This window comes from Ziziphus jujuba, chromosome 10 (assembly GCF_031755915.1).
Source record: "Ziziphus jujuba cultivar Dongzao chromosome 10, ASM3175591v1".
Lineage (NCBI taxonomy): Eukaryota > Viridiplantae > Streptophyta > Magnoliopsida > Rosales > Rhamnaceae > Ziziphus > Ziziphus jujuba.
Window position 1 is genome coordinate 24,813,802 of NC_083388.1, and position 14,934 is coordinate 24,828,735.

The following is a 14,934-nucleotide window of genomic DNA, read 5'->3' on the forward strand; positions in this document are numbered from 1 at the left end:
ATGAATATTTATACGAATATCTTGGGAAAAAAAACAAGAAAGAATATTTATGCAAATCAAGATAATAACGAAAAAGGAAATAAAATAAGAAAAGGAAAAGACAAAGTCAGATGATGATGAATAAATCGGAATACGAAAAAAGAAAAGGACAGGCAATTGATATCAATCTTATGAAGATTACGTGTCAGTCAGTAATAACCGAATCTAATTACAAATCTACCTAACCGCCACACTTTATCTTTTTTGTTTCTCCACCGCATCAACGGTCCAGATTGCGCCACACACGTTGGCCTTTCCGAACCACCCTTCTTTCATATTTAAACTCCGCTTCCTTCCCTCTCTCTCTCTCATTCGTTTTGTTTATTTATTTTTCTCTGATAGAGAGTTTCTTCTCCTCACGCCACGCGCCTCGAAAAGCGAAAAAATGCAATTACCATAAATTCGACTTGGCAATCGCAGAGACGTTTTTGCGCCAAAAAAAGAAGAAGGAGAGAGAGTTGGAGATTAAGGGCAAATCGAATCGGAGTGTTTTAGGGTTAGGGATTCGGGGAAGAGGATCGGAGCGTTTGATGGTTTCGCTTGGAACCATAAAAGGAAACGACGATTGAAAAAATAAAATAAAAATGGTGGTGATCTCGGTGCAACAACAACAGCCGGTAACGGTGATGGCCGGGACTTCTAGGGCTGCGTTCGGAGCGGATCGCAATGAGTCCTTTGTTGTCAAAGCTGAGTCTTCTTCTCTTTGCTCGGGATCCTTCCAGGCTACCGGTTCACATGAAGGTTCGCTTCCTCCATGGAAAAATTATATCTATATATCTATATATATTTATATTTATATTTATATTTATTTATATGTTTTGCACGTGCGGAGTAAAAGTAGTTATCTATCGGATCATTTTGTGGTTAATTAATTTATGTTATATATATTTACACACACACACACATATATATAGATATAGTTTTCCTGATTCTCTGTAGTTGAAGCCGTTGATTGTTTTTGTTTTTAGTTTTTCATTTTTCTGTATTTGTAATGGTATGAGTATTGAATTTAGGGTTTTCTATGTAATTGAGGCTAATGGTGTATATATTATACATTTTGGTGATGTAGTTGATGAAGACAAGCATTTGGCTCTAGCGCATCAGATGTACAAGGCTGGCAACTATGAGGAAGCATTAGATCATAGCAATACAGTTTATGAGAGAAACTCTATTCGCACTGACAACTTACTTCTTTTGGGTGCGATTTATTATCAGGTTGTTTACCAATACTAATCTATTGGAATGTCGATTCTATATACTTTTTGATCTACTTCTGCGCAAGCGACCTATGTGTTTTATCTCCTGATCGAAAGTGGTAATATCTGCAGTTGCATGATTTTGATATGTGCATAGCGAAGAATGAAGAAGCTCTTCGAATTGACCCACATTTTTCTGAGTGCTATGGAAACATGGCTAATGCATGGAAGGTAGATTAGCATGGCTTTGCAGATGGTTTATGTTGCTCCTTTTTGATGGTTGAACATTTTCAATGGTGGATCTTTTTTTCCCCCCTAAATGCAGGAAAAAGGCAATATTGACCTTGCCATTCGCTACTATTTGGTTGCCATCGAGGTTTGTATAAACTTGGAAAGCCACTTTCTTGGTTTTACTTATTCCTACAAGTTTGATCCTCATTTTATATATTTTTTCTCGTAAAGTAACCTTCCATTTCTCTTGGCATCACCTTAGTGCAGTTGATTGATCTGCCTTGTGCTTGATTGCAGCTTCAACCAAATTTCTGTGATGCATGGTCAAATTTAGCTAGTGCATACATGCGAAAAGGAAGACTTAACGAGGCAGCCCAATGTTGTCGTCAGGCGCTTCAACTAAATCCTGTTTTGGTAGAGTTTCATTTAGTCTTTTACTTTTATTTTTTATTTTTTACTATCTTATGGTTCTCCATTCTTAACCTTCTGTGTAACAACCAAATGCGAATGGGTTCTGCTTTCTTTGGGCAAGCTATTAATCTGCACTGTGTTAATTCACATACAGGTTGATGCCCATAGCAACCTTGGTAATCTAATGAAAACTCAAGGATTAATCCAAGAAGTAAGTTCTTATAAAGTTCAATCATTTAATTTCATACCATCTGCATTCTTATACCTAGTTGATAGCTGGGATTCCTATGCTATAGGATATGCTAGTAAAGTATATGCCTTGTTTAGTTACCATGCTAAAACTAGGATTAGGATACTGATTATGGTTAAAGTGAACCATCAGTAATTTGTTATTCAGTTTGAGTTGATGCTCTGCTGAATCAACCTTGCCCAAACACTTACTTTGCCCTGTCTATGAGGGGGCTTCATAGTATCTCAAAAGGGCCCTGCTCTATTTAATCTCATACTATTTGTCTGGTAAAGTTACTGATGGAAATAATTCATGTGTGGAACTGTGAGTGAATTCACAGTTCGATACAGATATCAAGTTGTTATCTACAAGCCAGGGCTCAGATGATGGTTGATCATGTTGTAACTTCCATCCCAGGAGTGCAAATTGTCAGAATCTAACATTTTGTGCAGGCATACAGTTGCTACCTCGAGGCTTTACGTATACAACCGACATTTGCTATTGCATGGTCGAATCTTGCTGGTCTTTTTATGGAGTCAGGTGATCTTAACAGAGCCCTTCAATATTACAAGGTATGCTTGTTTCTGTTTTTGTCAATCCATATATGTTTTATTCCTTTTTGGTTGGTATGCTATCATTTCAAATGTCCTCACTGTTTTGTGCTATATATGGCTGTCAGTTGACATAGTTGAAATTAAACTTTCTCAACATTCTGCTTGTGAAATAATATGAATGTATACATTGATTCTTTTAAATTAATTACGGATTTCAGGAGGCTGTAAAACTCAAACCTTCCTTTCCAGATGCGTATTTGAACCTTGGGAACGTTTATAAGGTAAGCTGTCATGCCTTGTGCCAGTAAGGTTGGGTAGCTGCAAGTGCCTGCACTTGTATTGGAGAAAAAACAAGATGTTTCTTTTGCCTTTTCCAGGCTTTGGGAAGGCCTCAAGAGGCAATTGTGTGTTATCAGCATGCTCTGCAGACAAGACCAAACTATGCAATGGCTTTTGGTGAGTGTTGTTCCATTATGCAAACCATTATTTGCATTTGTTTTCTTGCGTATTTCATGTATAATGTTTGGGTTTGTCGTATAAGACTAGTTGACACAATTTGTTCTCGCTGTTCATTGTAAACTGTTTATTGCAATATTCTTCTTAGGTGAAAAGTGATGGTTCTGACCTTTCCTATCTTTTTCTTTGACCAATACATTCAATCATATTATGCAGGTAATTTGGCTAGTACATATTATGAGCAAGGACAGCTGGATTTGGCAATCCTTCATTATAAGCATGCCATTTCATGTGATCCAAGATTTTTGGAAGCATACAACAATTTGGTGAGTTCTCATGATATCTGAATGTTACTGTGATTTTCAATTTGTGATTAAAATTGGCACTGAATCAAATTTTCCATGCTTATAGGGTAATGCTCTAAAAGACATTGGCAGAGTGGATGAAGCAATCCAGTGCTACAATGTATTTCTGTTTCTCATCTTTTTGATTTGTTTTTTTTTTTTTTAAGTTGTTTCATGGGTTAGTTTTATGCGTCTTTCCATGTGACCTAAAATTTTAAATCTCCATGTGAAGCAATGCCTCACTCTACAACCCAAACATCCACAAGCACTTACTAACCTTGGGAACATATATATGGAATGGTATGTGGTACTTTTGAAATTATTTTGGTTGATTTAAGAGAATTCCTGGTGAATTACTTGAATTTTGTGGGAAATGATTATGTACACAGGAACATGGTGGGCGCTGCTGCTTCATATTACAAGGCCACATTGAATGTAACAACTGGATTATCTGCTCCTTTTAATAATCTTGCCATAATCTATAAGCAACAGGTATTGGTATCTCAAGTCTAAAGGTGGAAAATATTTTTTTTGTATTTTGATAAAGGGTTATTGTGATGTGGGAAGGTTGGAGGGGTGCAAGTGCACCTCCCATGTATATGCTTCCAGCTCTCAGGCTGAAGTAAGAAATGAAGTGTAATATGAAAGTGATATATGTGATAAGCAGAAAAACAAGAAAAGATATATAGGAAGCAGATTGTTGTGAGCAACTGAGCATAGTAGTTATCATTTGGGTGAAAGCTTCTTCTTCCAATCCTGTGGAGAGGCCTGGAAGACTTGATTGAGAATAACCAGACAATTTTCCTCTTTCTAGATCTTTTATTTATATGCTTTGCGATTGTTCTTTAATCTCTTGTGCCCATGATTCCATCACAGGGAAATTATGCAGATGCGATATCTTGCTATAATGAAGTCCTTCGCATTGACCCCTTGGCAGCCGATGGCCTTGTCAACAGGGGCAACACTTTCAAAGAGATTGGTAGAGTTAGTGAAGCAATTCAGGACTACATGCATGCAATAGCTATTCGTCCAACTATGGCTGAAGCTCATGCAAACTTGGCTTCAGCTTATAAAGATAGGTAATTATGTAGTCTTTGACTGTGTTTTGTACGTGGTTTAATTTCCCCAATATGGTCAAATGGAGGCTTGTTGATGGTCATGCATAAGAGAAAAAGAATATCATTGGATGGTCATGCATCCAATGTCTAGGAAATCTCTCTTCTTCTTCTTCATTCGCCCCCACCCTACCCCCCCTCCCCCACTCCTCTTCTCTCTCTCTCCCCCCCCTAAACGAATCAACATGATATACAGTATACAACTTTGTAAGCAGGAAGAAACATGAATGCGCTTAAGATACCTCCTTTCAATTGCTTAATCAGTAAGCGATGTTGCATAACAATTGGTAAAGACTCAAATTTCATATATGTTGCAGTGGTCATGTGGAAGCTGCTATAAAGAGCTATAGTCAGGCATTGCATTTTCGACCTGACTTTCCGGAGGCAACTTGTAACCTTCTACATACATTACAGGTACCATCAAATTGTTTCCTTTTGTTGTATATTTGTCCTGAAGTCTTTAGTTTGGATTTTGAGAGAAATTTCACACACAGTCTAATTGTTCCTATCCCAACCTAGTTTGTTATGTAATTGAATGAAACCTATCCTTTTAATGTGGGTGTTACCTTGTAAAATTGGCAGCTTATATAATTTAGTTGTATATTTCAGTGCCTGTGCAGTTGGGAGGATCGTGATGAAAAGTTCGCTGAAGTTGAAGGAATTATCAGGAGACAAATCAATGTCAGAACTTGACCTGTGGCTTGTTCTTATTCGCATCATAGTTAATATTGCTTTTTGAAGTTACTCAGTTGTCTTTTCCCAGATGTCTCTTCTTCCTAGCGTGCAGCCTTTCCATGCAATAGCATATCCTATTGACCCAATGCTTGCACTTGAAATTAGGTCAGATACTTAGAATGCTACTTTTTCAACAATCAACAGTAACAATCTATAGCTCATTACTCGAAAGATACTGCATTACAAACAGTGGTCTGTAGCATGACGCTAAATTTGCCCCTTATCTTTTGCAGCCATAAATATGCAGCACACTGCTCCATAGTCGCTTCCCGCTTTGCACTTCCTCCATTCAACCATCCTTCTCCAGTTCCTGTAAAGTGTGATGGGGGATATGAGAGACTTAGAGTTGGGTATGTCTTCATTGATATGCATCGGAAACAATCATTCTTTTGCTTTGCCTCTAAATTTTATTTATCCTTTCAGTATCTCTCATGACTTGCAGGTATGTAAGCAGTGACTTTGGGAATCACCCATTGTCACACCTCATGGGATCTGTCTTTGGCATGCATGACACAGAAAACATTGAGGTTTTAAGCTTTTTCATTTTCTCAGTTTTGATCATTGGGTGTTATGCCTTTCCTTTGATTTCCTATGCTATGAATTTGGAGCAACTAACAAACTTTTATGCAGATCTTCTGTTATGCTTTGAGTCCAACTGACGGCTCTGAATGGAGGCAACGTATCCAGTCTGAAGCAGAGCACTTTGTTGATGTCTCTGCCATGTCATCAGATATGATTGCCAAAATGATTAACGAGGATGAGATACAGATTTTAGTTAATCTTAATGGTTATACCAAGGTATACAGGCACTTATTTCATTGGTATTTAATTTTCTTTCTTGATTATTCTTCTTTGTTGTGGAAAAGCACTTGGTTATAATAACGTCCAGCTTTATGTAGACTTATTTAGTAGTTGCTTGATTATTTTGTAGTGGATTACATGACTTCATTTGAAAAAAAATTTTAGTGTTAAATTAGTTTATGATATCATTATGCAAACCTGCTTATGTTACTTCCTGGGATAATTTCCTGGCTGTTTTAGGGGGCAAGAAACGAAATTTTTGCAATGCAGCCAGCTCCTATTCAAGTTTCCTACATGGGATTTCCTGGGACTACAGGAGCAACCTACATCAATTACTTAGTCACTGATGAGGTAGGAATCAGGCCATTTGCTAAGTATTGGTTGACTATCTTATTGTTGACCTTATTTGTCTAATTTGTTCTTTCTTTGGTTTCAGTTTGTTTCACCTTTTCGATTCTCACATATTTATTCTGAGAAGCTTGTCCATCTACCTCATTGCTATTTTGTGAATGACTATAAGCAGGTCAGTTTTTCTAGGAGTTCTCTTTAGAGAAATTTTATCCTTTATATGTTTATGATTTGAGTCAGCTTTATGTACCAATCTCCCCTTTAATTATGTGTAGAAAAACCGGGATGTGTTGGATCCAATCTGCCAGCATAAGCGATCAGATTATGGCCTGCCGGAAGATAAATTCATTTTTGCATGCTTCAATCAGTTATACAAAATGGATCCTGAAATCTTTAATACCTGGTAACATCTGGATGGTCCTTACTCTTTAATTTATGCATACAACAGCAACTTAAAGAGCTTGGTGTCTCAATGGTCTGTTTCTGTCCATCTTAGGTGCAATATTCTAAAACGAGTACCCAACAGTGCCCTTTGGCTCCTCAGATTCCCAGCTGCTGGTGAAATGAGACTACGTGCATGTATGTGAAATAACTTTTCCTAATTTCTGAAGGAACTTAGACTCTCTCTCTCTCTCATTCACTTATGTATTATATTTTTCCCCATTACTTAATATTTGGCCAACCATATTCAGATGCTATTGCTCAAGGAGTGCAACCAGACCAAATAATTTTCACAGATGTGGCTATGAAAAATGAACATATCAGACGGAGTGCTTTAGCAGATTTATTCCTTGATACGTAAGTTTGTTTTTCTTTGGATTGTTTTAATTCACATTGGTTTTTCTCTCATTCTTTAATTGTTTTTGTGTATTGTTGCTTTCGCTTCTAACTACTGATAGTTGAACTTTCATGTTTAGGCCTCTATGCAATGCACATACAACAGGTACAGATATTTTATGGGCTGGTTTACCAATGGTGACCTTGCCTCTTGACAAAATGGCTACCAGGGTTGCTGGTTCACTGTGTCTTGCCACTGGTCTAGGGGATGCTATGATTGTTAGCAGGTACAAATTTTAATTTTTTTTTTTTGGGGTAAATAGGTACACTTTAATTTTCTATATATATAAGAAAAGGATTTGCATGAGTATAATCTGGATAAAGATTAATCTGGATAAAGATGAATATGCTTGAAAGATTATGGAGGATCAATATCCTACTTGCATTCATAGGTGGTGGAAGTTCTATGACATCGTCACATCCCGTCCACATAATTATTGATTGCAAAATATACACTACAGGAATTTAATTCAACGTTACAAGACGCACATATATTTGTCATTTCTCATATCTTTTTGATCCTTAGTAGGATTTTGTGCAATGACTTTTATTATAGAAATTTATTCCTTACGTTCGATATCATACAGTATGGAGGAGTACGAGGAAAAGGCAGTATCTTTGGCATTGAATCGTCCAAAACTCCAGGCTCTTACCAACAAACTCAAGGCAGTCAGGCTGAATTGTCCTCTGTTCGACACAGCACGCTGGGTTTGTTAAATGACATGCATCTTTAAGTTGTACCATTGCATATATAGAGGAAGGGTGTTTAAAAAATGTTTTGTTGTTGCAGGTGAGGAACTTGGAAAGGGCTTATTTCAAAATGTGGAATATCCATTGCTCAGGACAGCGTCCCCAAAACTTCAAGGTCACTGAGAATGACTTGGAGTGCCCTTATGATAGATAGAACGTGAAGAAACAGGTTTATAAGATTAAAAAAAAGAAATAAAATAAAGAGAAAAGAAAGAAATATGAGAGTTTTAATATCAGAAAGGTTATGTTTAGACTTAAAAGAAAAATTTAATTTATAAGCCTACTGAAATGATGCATTGGCTGCATGTTACTGGTTGCAAAAATGGGCTTTCTTTTTCTATATCTAACCATCTTCTCGCATCTGTACTGAAGTTGGTACTTTTACCTCCTTAAATTGTTACTTCTTAAAGCTCAAACATACTTGAGATTGAGAATGCTACAGAACCCACATCAACTAATTTAAACCAAATCATAAATTCGACTATTGAAGAAGCATTTTACTGTGAAAAAAAGAAAAAGAAAAAAAAACTATTCTTTATATCAGATGGAGTTTGTACCATTAGGCATTTTTTCTTACTGCGAGTACCCAATCTTTATTATTGTGAAGAACCAAAATTTCCTTCATTTCACTTCTTACTCATACACCCCGGAGAGAAACTTCCAACTGTTCAATCTTCTTAGCAAGATCGTGCTTCCCACAATTTTTCAGTCCATCTGTTACCAAATCGAAGCACCGAGAAATCGGAGTCAAACCCAACTCAGTCATTTCCATCAAGTAATTGGCAGCTTCAACAAACCGACCTCCACGGCCACACATGGTTATCAACATGGTATATACCGGCCGATTAGGAGGATGACCCTTAACCTTCATCTCGCTAAAGAAACAGAGTGCATCATCAAACTGACCATTCTTGCACATACCCTTTATTATTGGCGCATACAAGCTTGGAAATGGTTTATGCCCATCTTCAATCGAATCATGCAGAAGCCTAAACGCCTCGTCGATCCGACCCACTTTCGAAACCCCAGGAATCAAAACCTTATACGTATTGATATCAGGAACGAGTCCCAATATGCAAACTTCGCGGTAAAGATCAATGCAAAACTCAACCTCCCCATGTTTAGAAATGGCTTCCAATAGAGAATTGAAAGTTGAAACATCTGGTACAAAACCTTCTTTGATCATTTTCTTCACCATTTCTTTTGCAGATTCCACATAGCCAGCATTCAATAACCCTTCAACGAGAAGATCACGGCCTCTAACTGGTGGATTGAATCCCTTCTTGCTCATCTCCTCCAAGAACTGCTGTGCTTCTCTAAATTTTCCGGCCGAGCACCAAGCGTTCACCAGAATCGAATAGGTCCTCTTATCAGGGACAACCCCTTTTCTTATCATCCTCCGAATCAAAGCGTATGCGCCATGAAAGAGCTTCACTTCGCAGAGGGCAAACAGCAGTGAGTTATAGAGGTTGACGGTTTGCTTGCAGTTAAAGATCTTTGGGGCTTGGTTGAAGATTTCGACGGCCTGATCGACGAGGCCGTGCCGCCCGTATTCTTCGACAATGAAGCAAAGGGTGTCTGGGGAAACGCTCAGATTGTGATGGGTGTGCATCTGATTAAGGATTTTCCACATGAATTCGTATTTCTTCGTGCGGGCGAGTGTACGGACGAGCTCTTCGCACTCAACGGTTGTTGGGTGGTAAGAAGGGTGGTGTGTTTGAGCCCAGTTGAAGAAGCGGAGGGCTTCAGTGGCAGAGGTGGAGCAGGACCGGAGGACTCGGTAGACGAGCTCGGAGTTGACGGAGATTCGCATTTTATTGAGGGTGCGCTCCATGTAGATGTCGCGGCGGACGATGTTGGAGATGTGGTGGATGGCGGCGAAGTAGTCGTCCTTGGAAGGTTTGCCGCCATTGATAGTGGTGGTGGTGAGGTAGCGAAGGAGTAGGAAGAAGGTTGGAACTCGGCTTGGGTTGGGTCTGTGACGAAGAAAGAGTAGAAGAGGGTTTTTGGAGGACCCTAGCATTTTTGATTCCTGTTGCGTTCCATCACTATTAATATTCTCATCTATTTTATGTTCATTTTTTTTTTTCATTTTTTTAAGCAAAAGAAAAATAAAATTTTTTGTAGCAATAATATTTATTTTCAATTTCAACCTCTTTTTTTTTATTTTTTTTATTTTTTTGTAGCAATAATATTTAAGAGGAGACAAAGTCGTCAAGGAACTTGTATTGATTGGCGATTGATTTCAGCAAGAATAAGGACTTTTTATCAATGAGTAAGATTTGTATTTGGCAAACCAAGAATCAATTTCAATATGGACGAACAATAAGAGAAAGCATAGCCATAGTTTAACGGAAAAATTTCAATATGGATGAACAATAAGAGAAAGCAAGGTATGTGATCAAAGACCTAATAAATTTTCTCATAACCTAGTAATGAAATGTTTTTGACAAAAAGGAGGAAAAATCTTGATGTGTCAACTTCCTTTTCAAGCAGAAGGCATTGAGTTTATGATCATCAACATAATAAAGTCTAAGTATTCAATTGGAATTTGTCAATCCCCATTTTTTGACCTACGTACGTAGCATAGGAATTGATATGAATACCTCATTGCTTATGTCGAAAGAAATAACATGCTGTCCATACTCATGCAGATTCACTTCTAGTTTTTCTTTTTCCACAAGTTATAAATTTTAAAATGTTATCCTTTATGTTACACTTATGCAGATTCAATCGAAACCTGATGATGTTATATCCAGTAAGGAGATTAAAGTGTATAGTGGCTTCCAAAACAGAGAAGATGAATATCTAGCCCAGTCAAGGTCATGAAAAGTACCGTTAACCATTGAAGTCAAAGGGCCACAAAATCCCTCTCAATATTTTCTCGATTTCTATGTAACTTTTCTTGATGGAGGGTTTATGGTTTTGTACTTTTCTTTTTTAAAGATATTTCACCAAATGGAGATTTCAAAAGCTTGAAATGAGCAAACCTTCACATAAAATAAACAGAGGAGACAAGGGATAAACAGAGAATTGCTAAACAAATTTGAAGAACCTGCTATACTGAAAATGCAAATAGAGAACGGTATACAATATGGTTCTACTTATTCTATAAATAAAAATTAGGAAAACGTATAAAGAAATGAATATTAAATGAAAATTGTATGTAAACAGAATATCAACTCATTTGCTGCTTCAAATATAGTCAGGTCTAATTGTTGTCAACCCAGAACTGTTTCTGGAGATAGTTGATAATATTCTTGTCAACTTGGAAGGCCTTGGTGAGCACATCAGGATTAATACGAGGGTCTGACCCAAACACAGAGTTAGCAATGGTGATTACTCCTGCATTTTGGCTGCTGAGACCAGCAAAGGCAACTGCATTGGTATATCCCCTGTTGAACTGGAAATGAATGAGACCAATTGGGAAAACAAACACATCTCCCTTGTTGAGGATTTTGGTGAAGAGGCGGTTTTCATCTTGGTTGGAAGTGACAAAACCAACCTCCAGAGTACCCTCTACGACTACTAGGATTTCAGTGCCCCGAGGGTGAGTGTGGGGAGGATTAAGACCATAAGGTGCATAGTCAATGCGAGCAAGGGATATGCCCAAAGTGTTGAGTCCTGGTATTTTGTCAACATTGAGTTGAGTTACGTTTGAACCAACACGGTTTGATGTGTTTCCTGGCTTGTCAAGCCCCGAAAAGAAGAAATCATTGGCAGTAACATCCTTTGGATCCTTGCAGAACTTTCCATTCACAAACACTGCTCCATACAGAAAGTACTTTTTTTAGTTAAGGAATATTATTATAGTACATGCTATACATTCAGTTGGTTATTTTAGGATATAAAATTAAATTTAGCTAGATAATATAGGGGAAGGAAAATAAAATGTTTACATACAAGCAGATTCGGAGTCTTTGACTGCAACACAGAAGTCCTGCAGAGGGCTGGGGTCATAGGCAGAGGCAGAGGTGGCTGCCAAAGCCAACACAAGAAGAGATAAAAAGAAGTGAACGCCTTGCATCTTTATTCTTAGAGAGACTTGTCGGTAAGGATGTTGTGCAATGTTTTTAATTTTGTATGCAAGTGAGGGATGGAAAATCTTGGTGGGAAGCATTTCTTTTTATAGAGGGAGTCTCGGAACTAGTCTCTGTATTTTCTCTACACGAAACAGGTAGAAAACTTGGACAGTTTTCCACTGCATTTATTTAATATTTAAATATTATCTTAATCAAGGAAGAATCCATTCTTCAACCACTGGAAAGAACAAGTAAACCTTCCTTAGTTTTACCTCCTCTAGTATGTTTCCAGCCGGCATTGAAATTTAATATATTATTGGAAATGGTCAATTCTTTAAATGACCTTTTCCCATATATGATTTATTTTAACCTTTCCTTAACTGAATTGGCTATTGTTTTCATCAGAATTAACTCTTTTTGGTTATCCCACCTCTTATAGCTATTTCAAATTCCATTTCTTTTTTTTCTTTAGCAATAAGTAGCCGTGAAGTTTTAAGTTGAAAGTGTCACTGTTGTGCCTGATTTGATCCATTCAAGTACAAAATGCCATTTTCTGGTATTAGATTTAGCTTATAAACTCTTATTTCAAGGACAGAAATTAACATCAATCTCTTCAAATAACTTGTGTAAATTGATAAGTTGAGCAATGACATTTATGGTTAATTAGAGCTCCAACTGAACAACCTAATCTTCTGGGCTTAATCGACCTGCATGTCTCCTTACTGTCAATGCTAGATAGATAATATTTTTGGCCATTTGGCTTGGTGTAAAAGAAGACTGTTACTGCGAACCCAAATATTCAATGATCAATATAATTGAGAAACGCACAATTACATCTCAAGAACCAAAGAAAATAAGAGACAAATAGTGTTAAAATACTTTGCTCATTAAAGAAAAGAAAAAGAGAGTCCATTTATCAAACTAAGTGATCACTTTTTTTTTGTGGGGGGGGGGGGTGTGTGGTGTGGTTATTAGCCATAGTGAATTATTGTGGCTAAAACCACTTCTGGCTACGACAAATAATTTTCACCACAATAATTAATTGTAGCTACAAAAGTAGTTTTCAATACAAAAATTTATAAGCTTGATCGGTATATGGTCTGGAACAATGCTTTGAGATCCCAATATGTATGCATTAACAACTCTTTTCCACGACAAAATAACAAAAACATAAACCCTTTTACTAATAATAAAACCTAAATTAACAAGTTCTTAATTAGGAGTTCCAATGAATTCGAACTTTGACTATCTTGGTAGTTAAAGACCTGCATTAGTTTCTTCGTCCCCCTAATGTCTACATCTCTTCTTGTTTCAATGGTAGGGTCGACCAAAACCAGCTGTGAAACTCTATGATCAGCACCTCTATCTTGCATAAAAACTTTAGTGTTTTTCCAAAATCCTATAGCGGTGGTGGTATATAGTGGTTTCTGTACAAGGGGTCCAACAGCAATTAAAAATGGATTAGTCCATGACTCCTTAACACCATATTTGCCCAACATCCATATATTACACTCATCAAAATTATGATTAGCAATAGCAAGGCATCCATTATTAAGGATAAGTTCAATGTGATGGCCACAATTGAAATCACTTAAACAAGGAGGCAAAGGTGTTGATATAAACACCTCATCACTCATGTCAAATGAAATAATATGCTTTCCATATTGCACCCCAAACCAACCAGAACAAATTCCAGCCTTGTGTACACCAAAACAAGATGATATTAAGAAATCAAAGGTTCGGACATTACCTCTTAGCAATCTCCACGAACCTATTTTAAAGTTGTAAACTTCAATCTCTCGTTTGTATGGTCCATCTGATGTGATTCCGCCTAAGCCCGGTCCATCGATAACCTGTTGGGGTGCTGACTCGACACGGATGAAGACTAGGCCAATCACAAGAGCTCAAATTAAGAGATTTAAGGACAACCTGGGAGTATTTATATAGGGGGTAATCAATCTCAACAGAGCTTGTCCATACTTGAAGATACATAGCCTATTCTAAGCATCCAAGTGGTGGAAGCCGATACTGACCCGGGTGACTGTTTTGGTACATTTTTGGAGTCCGGGAAGCATGAAATGGTTCCAATGCTTTATGGGTTCAATACATATGCCTAAGAGGTCATGGAATCAAGTTAAATCAGCCTCAAATGCAATCAAAAAGGGCTTGTACGGACAGCCTCAACAATTTGGCCGAATTTGCTGTATTGCTTGCTGGCTTTACTGTATTTTACTGTATTAGCCTTTTCTTATTTTTCCAAGCATGGGCAACGTGTGGGACTTCATATTCAGCTTATTTGGCATCCTACATATCATCTAGAAGCTGATTTGGAGCTCAAAGAGGTCAAAGATTGGTCAAAGTTAAATTAGTCAAAAAAGCTAGTATTATAGTTTCCTAATTTTATTCTATTTTTTGTTTTAGGAAACTACCATTACTTTTTAGTTTTTATTTATTTATTTTCTGGACAAATAAATTTAGGAAAGTTATTATTTTATTATTTTCATTGTAAATTAATTAATTCCTAATTCAGAATAAAGGAATTAATTAATCAAATTTAGTTTAGGAAACTTAGTTTAGGACATATTAGAATTCGGTCAAGTTTCCTAATTCCTATAGGAGTCCGGTTTTGAATTATTTTTTAGGGTTTATTTTGTTTCTTTCAAGCCTATTTAAAGGCTTATTTTTCAATAAGAAAACAACTTTGATTTGATTAAAAAAATACTCGTGAGATTAATTATCTCTTTGTTCTTTGAGAACACCTAAAACACCATTAGAGAATTGGTTGTTTTAGCTTGACTTATCAATAGGTTTTCCATCCCCTATTGTGGCGTCTACATTATACCAAGGTTTCTAACCACAGGTTGGT

The 14,934-nt window shown here is 37.1% G+C and overlaps 3 protein-coding genes across 4 annotated transcripts; 1 reads left to right on the forward strand and 2 right to left on the reverse strand.

Moving 5' to 3' along the window:
• The first annotated feature begins 351 nt into the window (after positions 1 to 351).
• Positions 352 to 8,386, forward strand: LOC107417905 (probable UDP-N-acetylglucosamine--peptide N-acetylglucosaminyltransferase SEC). Of its 2 annotated transcripts, XM_016026553.4 has the most exons (28): positions 352 to 780; positions 1,109 to 1,254; positions 1,368 to 1,466; positions 1,561 to 1,611; positions 1,764 to 1,880; positions 2,032 to 2,088; positions 2,559 to 2,678; positions 2,879 to 2,941; positions 3,038 to 3,116; positions 3,333 to 3,442; positions 3,528 to 3,581; positions 3,693 to 3,760; positions 3,850 to 3,952; positions 4,337 to 4,539; positions 4,893 to 4,989; positions 5,185 to 5,256; positions 5,339 to 5,415; positions 5,544 to 5,660; positions 5,753 to 5,837; positions 5,941 to 6,108; positions 6,352 to 6,462; positions 6,548 to 6,634; positions 6,735 to 6,862; positions 6,956 to 7,038; positions 7,152 to 7,257; positions 7,377 to 7,523; positions 7,884 to 8,004; positions 8,087 to 8,386. In XM_016026553.4, the coding sequence occupies exons 1-28, from the start codon at positions 624 to 626 to the stop codon at positions 8,198 to 8,200; spliced, it is 2,940 nt and encodes a 979-aa protein (XP_015882039.2). In that variant the 5' UTR covers positions 352 to 623; the 3' UTR covers positions 8,201 to 8,386. The 2 variants fall into 2 exon arrangements, with proteins under 2 accessions (XP_015882039.2, XP_015882040.2); XM_016026554.4 differs by lacking the exon at positions 2,032 to 2,088.
• Positions 8,387 to 8,552: 166 nt separating this feature from the next.
• On the reverse strand, positions 8,553 to 10,380 carry LOC107417906 (pentatricopeptide repeat-containing protein At5g18390, mitochondrial). Its single transcript, XM_016026555.4, has one exon. The coding sequence runs from the start codon at positions 10,136 to 10,138 to the stop codon at positions 8,684 to 8,686; it is 1,455 nt and encodes a 484-aa protein (XP_015882041.3). The 5' UTR covers positions 10,139 to 10,380; the 3' UTR covers positions 8,553 to 8,683.
• A 638-nt stretch (positions 10,381 to 11,018) lies between these two features.
• LOC112488828 (germin-like protein subfamily 1 member 17) lies at positions 11,019 to 12,379 on the reverse strand. Its single transcript, XM_025073389.3, has 2 exons — positions 11,950 to 12,379; positions 11,019 to 11,811 (listed from the first exon to the last, which is right to left on the reverse strand). The coding sequence occupies exons 1-2, from the start codon at positions 12,164 to 12,166 to the stop codon at positions 11,258 to 11,260; spliced, it is 771 nt and encodes a 256-aa protein (XP_024929157.1). The 5' UTR covers positions 12,167 to 12,379; the 3' UTR covers positions 11,019 to 11,257.
• Between the last annotated feature and the right edge of the window lie 2,555 nt (positions 12,380 to 14,934).

Bases quoted from the DNA above. Each gene is read 5' to 3' on its own strand.
- LOC107417905 (XM_016026553.4), top strand. From the start codon at position 624: ATGGTGGTGATCTCGGTGCAACAACAACAGCCGGTAACGGTGATGGCC. The intron at 4,540-4,892 runs GTAATTATGTAG...TATATGTTGCAG, and splicing joins GCTTCAGCTTATAAAGATAG to TGGTCATGTGGAAGCTGCTA. The intron at 6,863-6,955 runs GTAACATCTGGA...TGTCCATCTTAG, and splicing joins CCTGAAATCTTTAATACCTG to GTGCAATATTCTAAAACGAG.
- LOC107417906 (XM_016026555.4), bottom strand. From the start codon at position 10,138: ATGAAAAAAAAAAATGAACATAAAATAGATGAGAATATTAATAGTGAT.
- LOC112488828 (XM_025073389.3), bottom strand. From the start codon at position 12,166: ATGCTTCCCACCAAGATTTTCCATCCCTCACTTGCATACAAAATTAAA. The intron at 11,812-11,949 runs GTATGTAAACAT...TGTATGGAGCAG, and splicing joins CAAAGACTCCGAATCTGCTT to TGTTTGTGAATGGAAAGTTC.